General features: G+C 46.5%; 1 protein-coding gene across 7 annotated transcripts in view; it reads right to left on the bottom strand.

Annotated features, from left to right (window-relative positions):
* The window catches only part of RAPGEF2 (Rap guanine nucleotide exchange factor 2), a 681,573-nt gene that overhangs the window by 472,366 nt on the left and 193,846 nt on the right, over nt 1-15,361 (bottom strand). For all 7 annotated transcript variants that reach the window (XM_069243519.1, XM_069243546.1, XM_069243572.1 and 4 more), the window contains exon 2: nt 4,703-4,773. In XM_069243519.1, coding sequence (XP_069099620.1) covers nt 4,703-4,773 — 71 coding nt within the window. The remainder of the gene's footprint in view (nt 1-4,702; nt 4,774-15,361) is intronic.

Below are 15,361 nucleotides of genomic sequence, written 5' to 3'. Positions count from 1 at the left end.
GACTAACCACTAAAACTTTGATTCCGTGCTACCTGGCGTAAAGTGCTTCAACGTCTTGTGAGGGGTAGTAAGCGCCATATAAAACCGTTACAATTACAACACTGGACTTTGTGTAGAATTACTGGACAAGCTACAATACTGTTAGAGTGCCTCTTCCGGTTTGGGTTAATTAAAAATAAATTCAAAGTGATACTATTTGCTTGCTGAGATCATTAGGAAAAACTATCTGCACTTTCAGGAGTACTAAGACAATATTCTGATATGGACACACATCAGGAGGTAACAGATTTTATTAAGCCTTTTTGTATTCTCATGAACATCCCAATAGGTTAGATATGCAGCTCACACTGAATTGGACAACACCTATGCACAGTAAAACGCTTCTCAAATGTGATTAATGTCCATTTGTCTCAAACATTCAGATTGAGGTTGCTCACTACAGTGTGTAGGAAGTGGGCTCACACTCCAAGATTAGATATTCAGCAGGCAGCTATCCAGAAGGAATCTTTCTCCCACCCTTCCTCAACCCAGGGTTTATCAGAGTAAAAGTCCCCCACACCCACTCACAACCTCCTCCATTGGTCACTTTCTGGTTGGTGTTTTAACAGGGACTTCCACGGAGAACAGAGTGGCAGACATTTTCTTAAAAGATACAAGTCAGCCACTCTATACAAATAAGTAAAATTCAGGAATGTATGGTAACTTGGGTGGTCAGAAATCTTTGATTTGGTGAGCGAGTGAAATAAAGGTGTGTTTGCTTGATTCAGTAAACGGCTGTGCCTCGATACTGACTTGCCTTTTTCTAGAAGTATCCCAGCTTCATACCAGTCGAACATGACAACATTCTATAGCCATTGTACTGGGAAAAGAGGTTCACTTAGGAAGCACACATTAAAGGGTCTTAATTAAACAGTAAAAGAGGCTGTGTTTTTTAGCATTTTTTTCCAAAACTTAAGAACATATGGCTCTTGCAATAAGAGATATAGGTTGGTGGTAGTAAAACTGATGTGGAGAGTTGTAGCTTGAGAATGACGAAAGGCAATTGGAATATGAAAAGATAGTGTGGTATCGGAACGAAAAATAACTGGAAACCAGAAAATGACAAAACTGGCAATCAAAAAGCACTGACCTCATAATCTTTTTTCAAGAGAGGAAAATAAGACAGTAGTCACTTCTCTGCTACAGAAAGTCAATCATGCAACAGAGGATGTCAACAACTTTAGACCACTCTCTCTCCTCTATGAGCTGGAATAACTGATTGAAAAATGTATTGCCAACAGCTTTCAGGCTACCTTGAAGGTGGTGCAGCTTTTGACCTCTGTCACATTGGCTTTTGACCTGGTAGTGTACAAATACACCACTATTCAGAGATGGTAGTAGATAAATTGAGAACCATTAAGAATGATGACCTCTATGGTGAGTTCCACACTGCTGATCAAAAGATCCCGCTAAACATTCTGGGTGTCCCCTTAACGTGGGAGAAGGTGGAGCTTCTGTACCTTGGAATATATGTTGCTACACGGCTGGAAATGTTTCTTCAGGAGAACCTGGAGTGAGTTCTAGAGGAGTATAGAGGGGCGGCGTCCCACTGGAGGAAGCTCCTAGTTTCAGAACTGGGCCAAGACCCTATAGAAAATTATTTTTCTCCAGAACGTTTTATATATCTTACAGAACACCCCTTGCGTAGTTTCAGAAAAGTACTTTTGGTATGTGGATGTGGTGACCAGATCACTGATACAGGACGGCGGTTCGCTGAGGTTCTCACTTGCTACCATGACTTGGAAACTAGAGGATGGTGGAGTGGCCCTCCCAAACCTGAATTTGTGCTAATGGGCAGTCCAGCTGCAGATTAATGATTGGGCTTTTTCAACACTGCAGGAACCGTCAACATATGCGGAGAGAAGAGCAACCGTCAAAGTATGCAGACCCTGAGATCTATGCTGGGGAACCTAGAAAACAACACCTGGGGAAGGCCTGAAACTATCCGTTTTCGATTTCTGCTGGTACAGCTGAATCTGTTACACAGAGCATACGACACAACATCCCGGCAATACAGGATGGGGAAGACTGCTAATGACTGATAGACAGAAAGAGAATCTGGTTCATACTATGGGATTGCTACAAGATACAGGGATTCTGTAAGCGAGTACAAAGCAAGATCTCTATGGTACTTGACTGTTCACTGACCATTACACCACAACTGGTAACCACGGGTATCTGGGTAGATCACACGTTGGACAGGCTCTCTTTCCCCTCTTTTGCAACATGGCCTTAATGCTATCCAGGAGAGTTATAGTGAGACATTGGAGGGCGTGATCAGGCCTACAATATCCAAATGGACCTTGAACATGAACTGGTGCATGCAGTCAGAGGAGGTGATATACCAATCAAGAGAGTGCCCGTGTAAATTTGAGAAGGTGTGGGGACAATGCAAGGGAACTGGAATGGACTCAGAGCCCGACGAGGTACCTGGTACCTTAAAAGGTCAGGACAGAGGCAGAGGCGGGGTTCAATACCAGCAGGGTGCTGGAAGCAACATGTTAGGATAGCTCAAGTACTCTGAGGCAGAGCGTGGTGGAGGAAGGTGAGACCGCCACACAGCGGATGTAAGTGCTGCAAGGAGATTGTTTGTACAGTTGTATTTTGTTTAAAATGTAATGAAAAGCTTTATATAAAGAAAAGACCCCGCTAAATCGACTTGCTGAGGTTGCCACCGCTGGCAGTTTTAAGGTGGTTAACATCCACCTCTGGCAGTTTTAAGGTGGTTAACATCTCTCTTAGATGAAAGATCTCAAACACTTTCATCCCTGCTGTTTTATTCCGAGATTCTAAACATTCAGGTGATTGTAACAAGGTTCTTTTCTGGCCAGCATCTTGTTCAATATTTACATGTAGTCTCTGACCTCACTGTTAAGATTGTTTGGCTGCGTTATGCAGAAAATACTCAGTGGCTTGTTCAGCTGCATCAAAAGTATTCTATGTTAGCCTTGAATCATGACAGACACTTAGTCAAAAACAACTTAGGAGCCATAGCTTCGTCCAGTTAAAGTCCAACATAATGGAGGTACGTACTACTTGTGGGAAAAGACCAGCTTTAGTGGGATGGCTCTCTTTGGCCGGACTCTAGGGGTGACCCTCCTGCACTGGCACCTGGAGTGAAGTATTTCATTGCACTTGACAAAGGCCTGTCTTCTGAGAGTCACGATAAGCTGTAACACGGCCTTCCTCCTCACACTTTTGTCAGCTGCAAAGTGTGCAAAACTTTGCAGTTCACATTGTCATGATGCTGAAGAAAGGTGATCCTATGTGAGATGCTGGCAGAGTTTTGCATTGGGTTCTGAGATTATTTTTTAAGCTGTTTTACGCAAATTTATTGAATCATGAAAGTCCCTTAAATATCGCCATTCATTTTCTTCATCACAAGATGTCCAGATCTCTTCGATCAGGCACTTGGTATCTCCTCTATATCCCCTGCCTCAAAAAGGCAAGATCCTTTACAGCCTTAAGACCAAAACTGAGGAATGAACTTCCACAGAAGCTCATCCAAGTTCAAGAACTGAATTTTATGAGAACCTTGAACAATTTTCTGTTTTGTGGAAGCTCCGTCTCTCAGTTTACTTTTCTACAGTAACTATTCTAATTTCCCCTTGCTTTGATTATGTGCATTTTTCTAGCTTAAAGAAGCCAAGTGTTGGACATGCTGTGCTTTACAGATATTAAATAAAATCATAGAGAAAGCTGGAAATGAGGAAAGAAGACAATGTTCAATCAGAAAGAGAGAGAGCTAGTAGCAATCAACCAGCACAATAAAGGCAATCAAATATTGGACAAGAAACAAATGGTCAATCAAGTAGTTATGTGTGTACTACACTGAGAGACAGGCAGCTGCTAAATAAGAATCAGATCAATTTTAGACAATATATTTTTTAATTTTTGCAGCCAATATTTTGGGAAGAGATCCCCTACAGCCGCCATTTAGAAACATGTGAAACTGTACTTTTTTGTTTGGGTATCACAGGCACAGCAGTTAAAAACAAAATGAACAATATATGCCTTAACTTCTTCGAATCCCAAGCTATTGTTGAGAACGAACTGGTTCTTCTGGTGAAAACTCCAAATAATAAGGACATTTATGAAAATACTATGTGCAGCTGTGAAAAGTGCTGGGACTGCGGACCACTGTGCACAGCAGCTTTAAAGAAACACAATGTGGGATACACCGTACTAGTACACATTACTTCACAGGAGCTGCACAGTGCTTTAATTTGAGCCAAGAAAATGCCACTCTCCTTCTCATCTGCCGAATAAACTGCCCAGCTCCTTAAGCATCAGCAATCACTATTCAAATATGAGGCAAAATGGCATGAATGTTCTGAGAAAGCCTGGTGATGCTTTTGAAATGAGTGATACTTGATATATTTCAGCAGTCACTAGTGATTTGTTTCCATGCCCTTTATCTTGTGTACCTAAATTGATTATTCCTATTGTCTCTCATGACACAAAATCCTGGTTTAAAGCTTGGCAGTGTCTGGAAAGCAATGCCATTTAACTGCAGGGAGGAAGAAAGGCGCTAAAATCAATATTATGCTATCAATGGCAGCTCTGCATGGACAAAGCCTGAAAATCAAAGAAACCTGGGCAATCAACAGACTCGAGGCAGAGTACTCATTGGCGCCCTTCGCTGGCACGGACATGTTCCTACCTCAGCTGATGCTCCCTCAGATTGGACAAGGCTTCCATTCCATGCAGGTACGAGTACACGATCTCCAGGTCCTGCAAATGACAGAGAGGCGTCAGTCAGTGAAGCAAACACACAATAAACACACGACATCACAAAGTTGGCGAATTTTCAGTATTTTCTAAGTCAACAACATGGCACCTTTCAGCCACTTAAGCGTGCTTTGAGATGCCCCGGGGAGCAAGATGAGGGTGCAGGGACTGGCGCGCAAGTTAGGATGGGTTGAGTGAAGAGAGAGAGGGCACAGGTGTAGGATTAAGGATGGGCCAGGGTGAGGGGCAGGAGCGCCCACCGAGAGGGGTGGAAGGATAGGTGGAGAAAGTGGCAGGCCAAGGGCACGGGAAGCCGTGCAAGTGTACATGGGGAGTACGGGAGGAATGAGTAAGGGGGATAGAAGGATACCCGGGGAGAATGGGAGCAGTGCATTAGAAGATGGGCACATGTATGGGGAGAAAGGGTATAGAAAAGGGTGGAAGTAGCAGAGACAATCGAGGAAGTGCAAACAGAAGTAAGCATGGTGTTGGAGCAAAGGCAGTGAGTACAAGTGAGTAGAATGCAAGGGGACACAACGTGTGGAGTAAAATGAAGGGTTGAGTTGAAGGGGATGGTATAGGGCAGTGGTTCCCAACCTTTTGACTTCTGCGGACCCCCATTTTATCATTACTGGAACCCAGGGACCCCCACTGAATCGTTATTTACATCTGGTGACCTCCCTCTAAGTCACTACTGAAAGCTGGGAACCTAATCTGTTAATATTTAATTTTCTAAGCAGTCACGGACCCCTGAGGAGGCTTCGCAGACCACAGGTGGGGAACCATTGGTATAGGGAGAGCAGCTCAAGTAAGGTAGGGCGAGCAGGTGAAGCACCACAAGGAAGGAATGGGAGTACAGGTGGCTAGAGCTGGAGCTCGGGGCAGACGGGATGAGGTGAAGAAGAGGAGGTGCGGTGGAAATAGAAGAGAAGGTGTTGAGTGGGAAGACTGTAAAGGGAAGTGAAACAGAAATACAGATGCAGCGAGGGAAGGTGAGAGCGCACAAGGAGAAATGAAAACCAAGGCTATTCCTTGCAGAACCTGTCACAACTGCAAGAATGATGATGAACAAAGGGGAGATTCAGAGAGAGAAAAGGAAGGAAGAACAGGGAATGAGAGAGTAGGGATAGTGGTCAACAAATCAAAGCAAAAAATAGAAATGGGAGAGGACACAGGAAGGAATGCAACCAAGGTACAGGTCTCGGAAGGAATGGACATTCCGTCCATTAGGAGCACAAATAAAAGGGACACTGTGACAAAATATGGAGAAGATAAGGATAATAGGAAAGGGCACAGCGAGAAAAAAAACAGCGAGCCAGAAAAGGTGACAATTGCAATAAAAAGTAGGCTATCGTTGCTTTGCATATGAATCCACCCTTTCCTTTTTATGCCAACGCAAGTCTACGTGTTTCAGCACTTCGGTACTGTCACTTTGGGTATATAACAAATATCGGTGGGACAACGAGGCACATCAGCTAGGAAGTGCAACCCAAAAGGGTCGGTTGTCGCATCTGATCTGCAGTGCAAGCGACACATTTCGAATAAATGCTGCGTGCGGCCCTGCATGGAGCTCAATCATGAGTGGTGGCGACAGCAGCTCGGCAGGATGAATCTGATTCGCGCAGACACACCAGGAATGGAAGACTACTACCTCAGGGCTCGGCAGCCTTCCACAGAAACGCTATGCAGAGCAAGGATGAAAATGTTCTAATTCCAAAAAGTACATTATAATTGGACCAATCCATGTGCTAACAATTTACAGCTGGTGACAGGTGTGACGAGTTGGCGTTCAGTCAGATACTGCGGAGTAAGCGTACAAACATGTGACTGTTTGCACATATAAATGTGCTCAGAGGAAGAAGATAAACATTTATGGACACCTTTTGCCCAAACACAGGAGTAAATTAGAACCGAGACTTATGAGGCATAAAAGGCATTTTCTAACAACCATTGGCAAAGCCAATAGGTTTCCACATTAGGGAGATGTCCGCTTTACCAGTGCCTTTTTGTGATGCTGTACACTGTCAGCAAGATGCTATGTAGCATAGCCAAAAGTAAAAGGTCTGATGACGGCGCTGCAGCAGCCGCATAATTTTGTAGACACATGCATGTTTGATGGCGTGGGCACGAGTGATTACGCACTGCCATCTACAAAAAAGATGCAGGCATCATTTTTTTTCATTTACCGATCCAAGACAGATCAGTAATTACAGAAATGAAAAAGAAGTAGCACTATAGCGCTTCTTCTTTCAGGGTGGATGGGACGGCATTAATTTGCTGCCTGGTCCTTACCCCTCCCACATCACCCCAGTTTACAGTAAAAAAAAAAAAATTAACGGTGAATATGGGGAGCATCTGAGGAGTAGGTGGGGGAGGGAATAGAAGCATATAAGGGAGAGTTATCATGGGGCATGGTACAAGCACGCAACGAAGAAAGCAACACAGGGAGTTTGGTGGGGGGGCACACAAGAGAGCTTGCAACACAAGGAAGACCAACACCGAGTGCAAGGGCAGTATTTGGCAGGAGGTAGAAGTACATGGGTAAGACAGCTGGAAAACACATGAACTCTCATGGAGGGCATGTATTCATAAGCAAAAAAAATAAAGTCATGGCAAAGTCAACAGATCTCACCTTTGGGACCTATGGGCTTTGCCACTGTTTTTCAGCGATGCTGTACAGTGTCCTCGACCTCAATGCTGTGCAGCATGGCTCAAAAAAAATACAAAAGCCTATGACATGACTGCCGCATCATTTTCTGAGCAGGCTTATTACACATCCACGTGCCCACAAAATGACAGTTTTTTTATTTACCAATCAGAGTTGGATCCGTACATAAAATGAAATAAGCGGGAAGAAACACGGGGGCACAGGTGGGGTGCAGAAACACAATGGGTGTGGAGGGATTAACAAAGAGGGCAAGGGTGAAGGAATGCAACACGGAGGGAGTGGTGGGAGGGGCAAAGAAAAACAAACAGGTGAGAAAGAGCCATAGCAACATGGAGCTCTAAGCTCATTTAAAGCTTTTTTGTGGAGCGTGGGGAAGAAAAACAACAGAGCAAAGATTAAGCAAGGTGGAAGGAGAAATCAACTATGAGACAGAACAGTGGCGAAAGCAATTCAGGGGGAAAAGCACAGAGTTGACAGAGAACAGCACACAGCGCGGAAAGGAGAAGAAAAGCACACTAGTAAGATGGCTGAAAAACAAATGCCCTTTCTGTGGACTGCTCAACACAAAAGAAAAAAAATCCTAAAAGTAGGCAGGCGAAGGATACAAGTAAATTGGCAATGCTCGAGAGGAGGGACAGATGTAAGCTGGACAACGCAAACCAACGAATAAGAAGCTGGCAAACGACAGTGACAGTAAAGCCAACCAATGTAAGCAACGGGCGAGCTGTAGCCCCTGTAGTTCCTGCAAGCAGACAAATCAGCCAGACAGCTGTGCTGTAGTAGGCTCAGCTAAAAATCATTACCATCTAGAAGAATTGAAATGCTACCAATGAATTATTTGATAAAACTTAACAGTTTCACTCACTGCCTCTGCTGGTGATGTGGCCTTTACTGCTTTCTGTACTACTTATGCCCCATCATCAAAAGCGTCTCTTCCCATCCCTTCACTCACCTAGTCACTCTTCCCTATTCTGTACTTAGCAATGCTTTCACTCCATTTGGCTTGCTGCCTCTAAGAATTCAGAAACTATGCATGAATGCTAGTGGTGGCCCTAACTTCAGGTGCCTTGTTAAATGCATTTCAGTTTCAACCATGTACTAAACAAGGCATGACTATAAGCACTTCATAAACAAACCCAATAAACATCTAAAACGTAGTTAAAGAAAGATAGGGAGAAAATGTATCTTTGTCAGCCGACGCCAATAAGACCAGTACATCAATAGAATCTGACCACAGACTTTCAAATAGAAGCAAGAGAATAGGTGCCTTATCCACCCGGCAGCCACGTTACCATCTAGTCAAGCCCAATCCTGACCACATGTACAGACCTGGAGCATTAATGATGACACACCTGAAAGAACAAAGGACCACACCCTGAGAATCTACAGGAGGCCCCTTATCTTACCCGACACTTGCTGTATTAAGGCTTCTTCATAGGCCACCTTGCAACCTGCACGTTCAGATCATTGAGAGACAAGTATGCAAGGTATTGTTAATATTACATTGCAAAATAAGAAAGTCACCCTACAGTGAGGGCAAAAATTGGGAATCTGAAAGAGCGATACAAAGCTCAAAGTTAACAACACGCCCCTTCCTCAAGTGCAGCCATTTGAGGAGGGCTATCATGGTACGATCTAGGGAAAGGCAGTAGATACAGATGTAATAACTTGGGGGCGGTGGCCTGTGTGAATTTACAAGCAGTGGTCAGATGTCTTTTGCAGATGTTTAAAAAAAATGTAAACTCTTTGTACTATTGGGGCTGTACAGTGATGGGGGTACCAATGACCTGTCACCAATGACTTAGTACCCAAGTCCTGTGTTTTCATTTAATAACCTAATAAACTCTGGGAATTGTAACCTGGGTTCACTTCAGTTCATCCAATAGACACAACTCAGCAATAAACAACGCTTTGCAAAAGAAAGGCCCAGGACTGGAGTATTTTGTGTTTGAATGGAGTCTGTGGAGTGGAAAATAGGGCAAACTAGCTTAGGGTAGGGAAAAAGTTATTTAAGCCTCTCAAAAAACTGACACCAATTTATTTTATCGTCGGGTCTTCGCTCTCCTTTGGAAATCATCTGTACGACTTTACGGCAAGATTACAAAAATATATATATATGTTGGTCATTTGATCTAGTAACATCTATGGAAGAACCTGTCTCAACTAGTTCTAAATAATGTCTCACTGAAACTTTCCTCCCAAATGTTTGTTGCAGATCTGAATTTCTCTGTGGAGAAGTGTTGTTACCCCCTGGTCGCAGCAAAAAAATTCATGTTGAATAACTAATATTGGAAAGGCAGACCCATTTGGCTCCCACTGAACCCCAAGATGATAAAACTCAAAGGCCAAAGACATTTAGGCAGGCCCTAACTTCTGTTTTCTAATGAACCTAGAAGTTCTGTAACATAATGGGCAAACGTCCACGGCAGAAAAGCTTAACAATCCAGCATTGGAAAGTAATTAACTCGAAGCCGAAGCACTACAGCGCCTTGCTAATCTTGACATGCACCAGTTGGTAGAGACGCCAGTAACGTCTTACTCTCTTTCCCCACCCTCCTCTTGGGTATGCACACCAGCTGTCTTTGTTTTGGAAGTGGTAATACATACCATTAACACAGCTCCTATTATCTGGAAGAAATACCCGGCAGAATGGAGTTCAGACAATCTCGCAAGTAGACCCTCCCGTGCAGATGGCTGGATATTTCTTTCACTATGAAATCTCCGGCACAACGCCCAGACAGTGAGGCGAACGCTTCATAGTAATGCTCATGAAAGCACGCTTACAGTACATCACAACTGACAGTCGGCCTGCGAGGCCCGGGGGGAGGAGGGCTGCCAACATGCTTTGTAATATTGCAAGGTGCCGAGAGAAAGGTGCCTCAATGACTCACTGAACAGGAATGCCAAAAAAACTTAAATAAATAAATACACAGCGTCCTGAACGCCCGGATATTACATTTTCCAGTCCCTGACGCTGACCAAACACTGACAAAGGTAAAGTAAATTAGGCCAGCCAAAAACAGTGCACTTGAAAGAGCGTGCCGGTCTGCGGTGAGGAAGACCGCGCCAGGATGCTGTGGGGACGGAAAGTCACATCGCGTGGCAGGAGAACGCACCATGCTGCAGGGGAGGAGCGCGCGCCAGCAGGCCAAGGGGGAGGGGCGCGTGCCAGCAGGCCATTGTTAAGAGCGGTTCAGCGTACTGTGAGGTGTAAAGTAACCTAAGGGGCCACTGGAAGGCAGCAGTGCACCGTGGAGAAAAGCGCACGTGCGCGTCATGAGATCGCATTTACCAACAAGCCATAGGGTAAAGCACGCCAGGATATTATAGACGAAAAAAACAAAGTAGGTCTTTAAAGGAAGCAGGCCAGCTCTGTGTGGGGGGAAACGCACCAGCAGATCATTTAGGATGTTTGGAGGAGAGGGGAGATCGGACAGCATGCCAGCCCGTCATGGAGAAGGACAGGCAGGGAGAGGACGCTAGCACCTTGTTTGAAGAGAGGGGGCTACTCAGCACCTTTGGGGAGACGGCACCAGCTCCCTGTGAAGTGACAGCACAAGCACTTTGTAAGAAAAAAATAAGGGCCAGTATGCAGCCCAGCCCAAGTGTAGGAAAGTACCATCTTGCCTGGCATGTTACCCCCATTTTTCACTGTATATATGTTGTTTTAGTTGTATGTGTCACTGGGACCCTGGTAACCCAGGGCCCCAGTGCTCATAAGTGTGCCTGAATGTGTTACCTGTGTAGTGACTAACTGTCTCACTGAGGCTCTGCTAATCAGAACCTCAGTGGTTATGCTCTCTCATTTCTTTCCAAATTGTCACTAACAGGCTAGTGACCATTTTTACCAATTTACATTGGCTTGCTGGAACACCCTTATAATTCCCTAGTATATGGTACTGAGGTACCCAGGGTATTGGGGTTCCAGGAGATCCCTATGGGCTGCAGCATTTCTTTTGCCACCCATAGGGAGCTCTGACAATTCTTACACAGGCCTGCCACTGCAGCCTGAGTGAAATAACGTCCACGTTATTTCACAGCCATTTTACACTGCACTTAAGTAACTTATAAGTCACCTATATGTCTAACCTTTACCTGGTAAAGGTTAGGTGCAAAGTTACTTAGTGTGAGGGCACCCTGGCACTAGCCAAGGTGCCCCCACATTGTTCAGAGCCAATTCCCTGAACTTTGTGAGTGCGGGGACACCATTACACGCGTGCACTACATATAGGTCACTACCTATATGTAGCTTCACAATGGTAACTCCGAATATGGCCATGTAACATGTCTATGATCATGGAATTGCCCCCTCTATGCCATCCTGGCATAGTTGGCACAATCCCATGATCCCAGTGGTCTGTAGCACAGACCCTGGTACTGCCAAACTGCCCTTCCTGGGGTTTCACTGCAGCTGCTGCTGCTGCCAACCCCTCAGACAGGCATCTGCCCTCCTGGGGTCCAGCCAGGCCTGGCCCAGGATGGCAGAACAAAGGACTTCCTCTGAGAGAGGGTGTTACACCCTCTCCCTTTGGAAAATGGTGTGAAGGCAGGGGAGGAGTAGCCTCCCCCAGCCTCTGGAAATGCTTTGTTGGGCACAGATGTGCCCAATTCTGCATAAGCCAGTCTACACCGGTTCAGGGGACCCCTTAGCCCTGCTCTGGCGCAAAACTGGACAAAGGAAAGGGGAGTGACCACTCCCCTGACCTCCCCTGGGATGTGTCCAGAGCTCCTCCAGTGTGCTCCAGACCTCTGCCATCTTGGAAACAGAGGTGCTGCTGGCACACTGGACTGCTCTGAGTGGCCAGTGCCACCAGGTGACGTCAGAGACTCCTTGTGATAGGCTCCTTCAGGTGTTGCTAGCCTATCCTCTCTCCTAGGTAGCCAAACCCTCTTTTCTGGCTATTTAGGGTCTCTGTCTCTGGGGAAACTTTAGATAACGAATGCAAGAGCTCATCCGAGTTCCTCTGCATCTCTCTCTTCACCTTCTGCCAAGGAATCGACTGCTGACCGTGCTGGAAGCCTGCAAACCTGCAACATAGTAGCAAAGACGACTACTGCAACTCTGTAACGCTGATCCTGCCGCCTTCTCAACTGTTTTCCTGCTTGTGCATGCTGTGGGGGTAGTCTGCCTCCTCTCTGCACCAGAAGCTCCGAAGAAATCTCCCGTGGGTCGACGGAATCTTCCCCCTGCAACCGCAGGCACCAAAAAGCTGCATTACCGGTCCCTTGGGTCTCCTCTCAGCACGACGAGCGAGGTCCCTCGAATCCAGCGACTCTGTCCAAGTGACCCCCACAGTCCAGTGACTCTTCAGTCCAAGTTTGGTGGAGGTAAGTCCTTGCCTCACCTCGCTGGGCTGCATTGCTGGGAACCGCGACTTTTGCAGCTACTCCGGCCCCTGTGCACTTCCGGCGGAAATCCTTTGTGCACAGCCAAGCCTGGGTCCACGGCACTCTAACCTGCATTGCACGACTTTCTAAGTTGGTCTCCGGCGACGTGGGACTCCTTTGTGCGACTTCGGGTGAGCACCGTTTCACGCATCCTCGTAGTGCCTGTTTCTGGCACTTTTCCGGGTGCTACCTGCTGCTGAGAAGGCTCCTTGTCTTGCTCGACGTCCCCTCTCTCTCCTGGTCCAATTTGCGACCTCCTGGTCCCTCCAGGGCCGCAGCAGCGTCCAAAAACGCTAACAGCACGATTTGCAGCTAGCAAGGCTTGTTGGTGTTCTTTCGGCGGGAAACACTTCTGCACGACTCTCCACGGCGAGAGGGATCCGTCCACCAAAGGGGAAGTCTCTAGCCCTTTTCGTTCCTGCAGAAACCTCAGCTTCTTCTGTCCAGTAGAAGCTTCTTTGCACCCGCAGCTGGCATTTCCTGGGCATTTGCCCATCTCCAACTTGCTTGTGACTTTTGGACTTGGTCCCCTTGTTCCGCAGGTACCCTAGATTGGAAATCCACAGTTGTTGCATTGTTGGTTTGTGTCTTTCCTGCATTATTCCTCTAACACGACTTCTTTGTCCTTAGGGGAACTTTAGTGCACTTTGCACTCACTTTTCAGGGTCTTGGGGAGGGTTATTTTTCTAACTCTCACTATTTTCTAATAGTCCCAGCGACCCTCTACAAGGTCACATAGGTTTGGGGTCCATTCGTGGTTCGCATTCCACTTTTGGAGTATATGGTTTGTGTTGCCCCTATCCCTATGTTTCCCCATGCATCCTATTGTAACTATACATTGTTTGCACTGTTTTCTAAGACTATACTGCATATTTTTGCTATTGTGTATATATATCTTGTGTATATTTCCTATCCTCTCACTGAGGGTACACTCTAAGATACTTTGGCATATTGTCATAAAAATAAAGTACCTTTATTTTTTGTATAACTGTGTATTGTGTTTTCTTATGATATTGTGCATATGACACTAAGTGGTACTGTAGTAGCTTCACACGTCTCCTAGGTCAGCCTAAGCTGCTCTGCTAAGCTACCATTATCTATCAGCCTAAGCTGCTAGCCACCCTATACACTAATAAGGGATAACTGGGCCTGGTGCAAGTACCCCTTGGTACTCACTACAAGCCAGTCCAGCCTCCTACACCAAGGCTGTTGAAGACAGAAGCACAGTGTGGATGCAGCATTCCTGTGAAAATCGAACCAGCGCGTCATACAGGGAATACCTGGCACTTCTTAGGAAGAGGAAGCCAGGAGTTTAACGACAACAGATCAAGAGCTAACTCGGTGTTATGCTGGCACATCGTTGGAAGTGTGTAGTATCTTGAGATTGTAAGTGGAATATGGAATGTGAAGTGAGGACGATTCCAGTGGTGTTTATGGATGAGTGGGAAATGTTGAGGGGGGGGGGGGGGGGGGAGTTGGAGTGGAGGGAGACCTTGCTGTAGAAAGAAATGGTGCTGTGGACAGGGCCTGTATTGAGGAATACACTTATTTCCTCCTTTCCATTGTGTCTCTTTGGTGGATTTTGCAGATAGTCTCAGATATTACTTCATTTTGGCAACAAGGATGGGATGTATCTCAGATGTGGAATGCTAGCAATTCCTGGAGAACATTCCATTGAGGGTGCACAAGCTCTATATACAGACGACAATCTACACTTTTTGTATGGACTATACATACGAAGCCTCACAAGCGGAACAACTATTGAATCTGACCTGTTTTTGGTCTAGAGCTCGCCCCCCACGTCCGCAGCACCACCTTGCTGTCTCGTGTCCCTGACCCCCGCCCACGCTGCTGCTAGCGTGTTCGAGGCCCTCCTCCACCCGCAGGCATCCTCCTGCGCCTCATCCCTGGTGTCTAGTGGGCTCTGATAAGCTTCGCTAGACCAGAGTGCACTGTGCCGCTTTCGCCGTATCTGTAAGTGTTTTTACTTTTCAGCGCCTTGCCTCCTTGCGCTCTTGCCCCCATTTGTGCTCCTTCTGATTGCTGTATTCCGCTTGTACTTTGTGCCATTTACCGTATTTGTGACTGTTTTGACTTGTGCTTTATTTCTCACTTTTGCGCCTTTTTCAGCCTGGTTTTCGCCCCGTAGGCGCTCCCACTTGCCGCTTCCCCTGCCGCTGCCTCCCTGCGGCCCCACCCCCCTCGCGCCCCCATTCGCCGCTCCCTCCCGCCTCCCAGCTGCTCCCCCCTCCCTTCTTAATGGCTGGCGCTGCGCGTCGAGGGTGAGCGACCTCTGACCTGTTTTTGGTCTAGAGCTCGCCCCCCACGTCCGCAGCACCACCTTGCTGTCTCGTGTCCCTGACCCCCGCCCACGCTGCTGCTAGCGTGTTCGAGGCCCTCCTCCACCCGAAGGCATCCTCCTGCGCCTCATCCCTGGTGTCTAGTGGGCTCTGATAAGCTTCGCTAGACCTGTGTGCACTGTGCCGCTTTCGCCGTATCTGTGAGTGTTTTTACTTTTCAGCGCCTTGCCTCCTT

The sequence above is a fragment of the Pleurodeles waltl genome, chromosome 1_2 (assembly GCF_031143425.1).
Source record: "Pleurodeles waltl isolate 20211129_DDA chromosome 1_2, aPleWal1.hap1.20221129, whole genome shotgun sequence".
NCBI lineage: Eukaryota > Metazoa > Chordata > Amphibia > Caudata > Salamandridae > Pleurodeles > Pleurodeles waltl.
The sequence above is the reverse complement of the archived record's forward strand: the minus strand, read 5'-3'. Positions and strand labels throughout refer to the sequence as shown.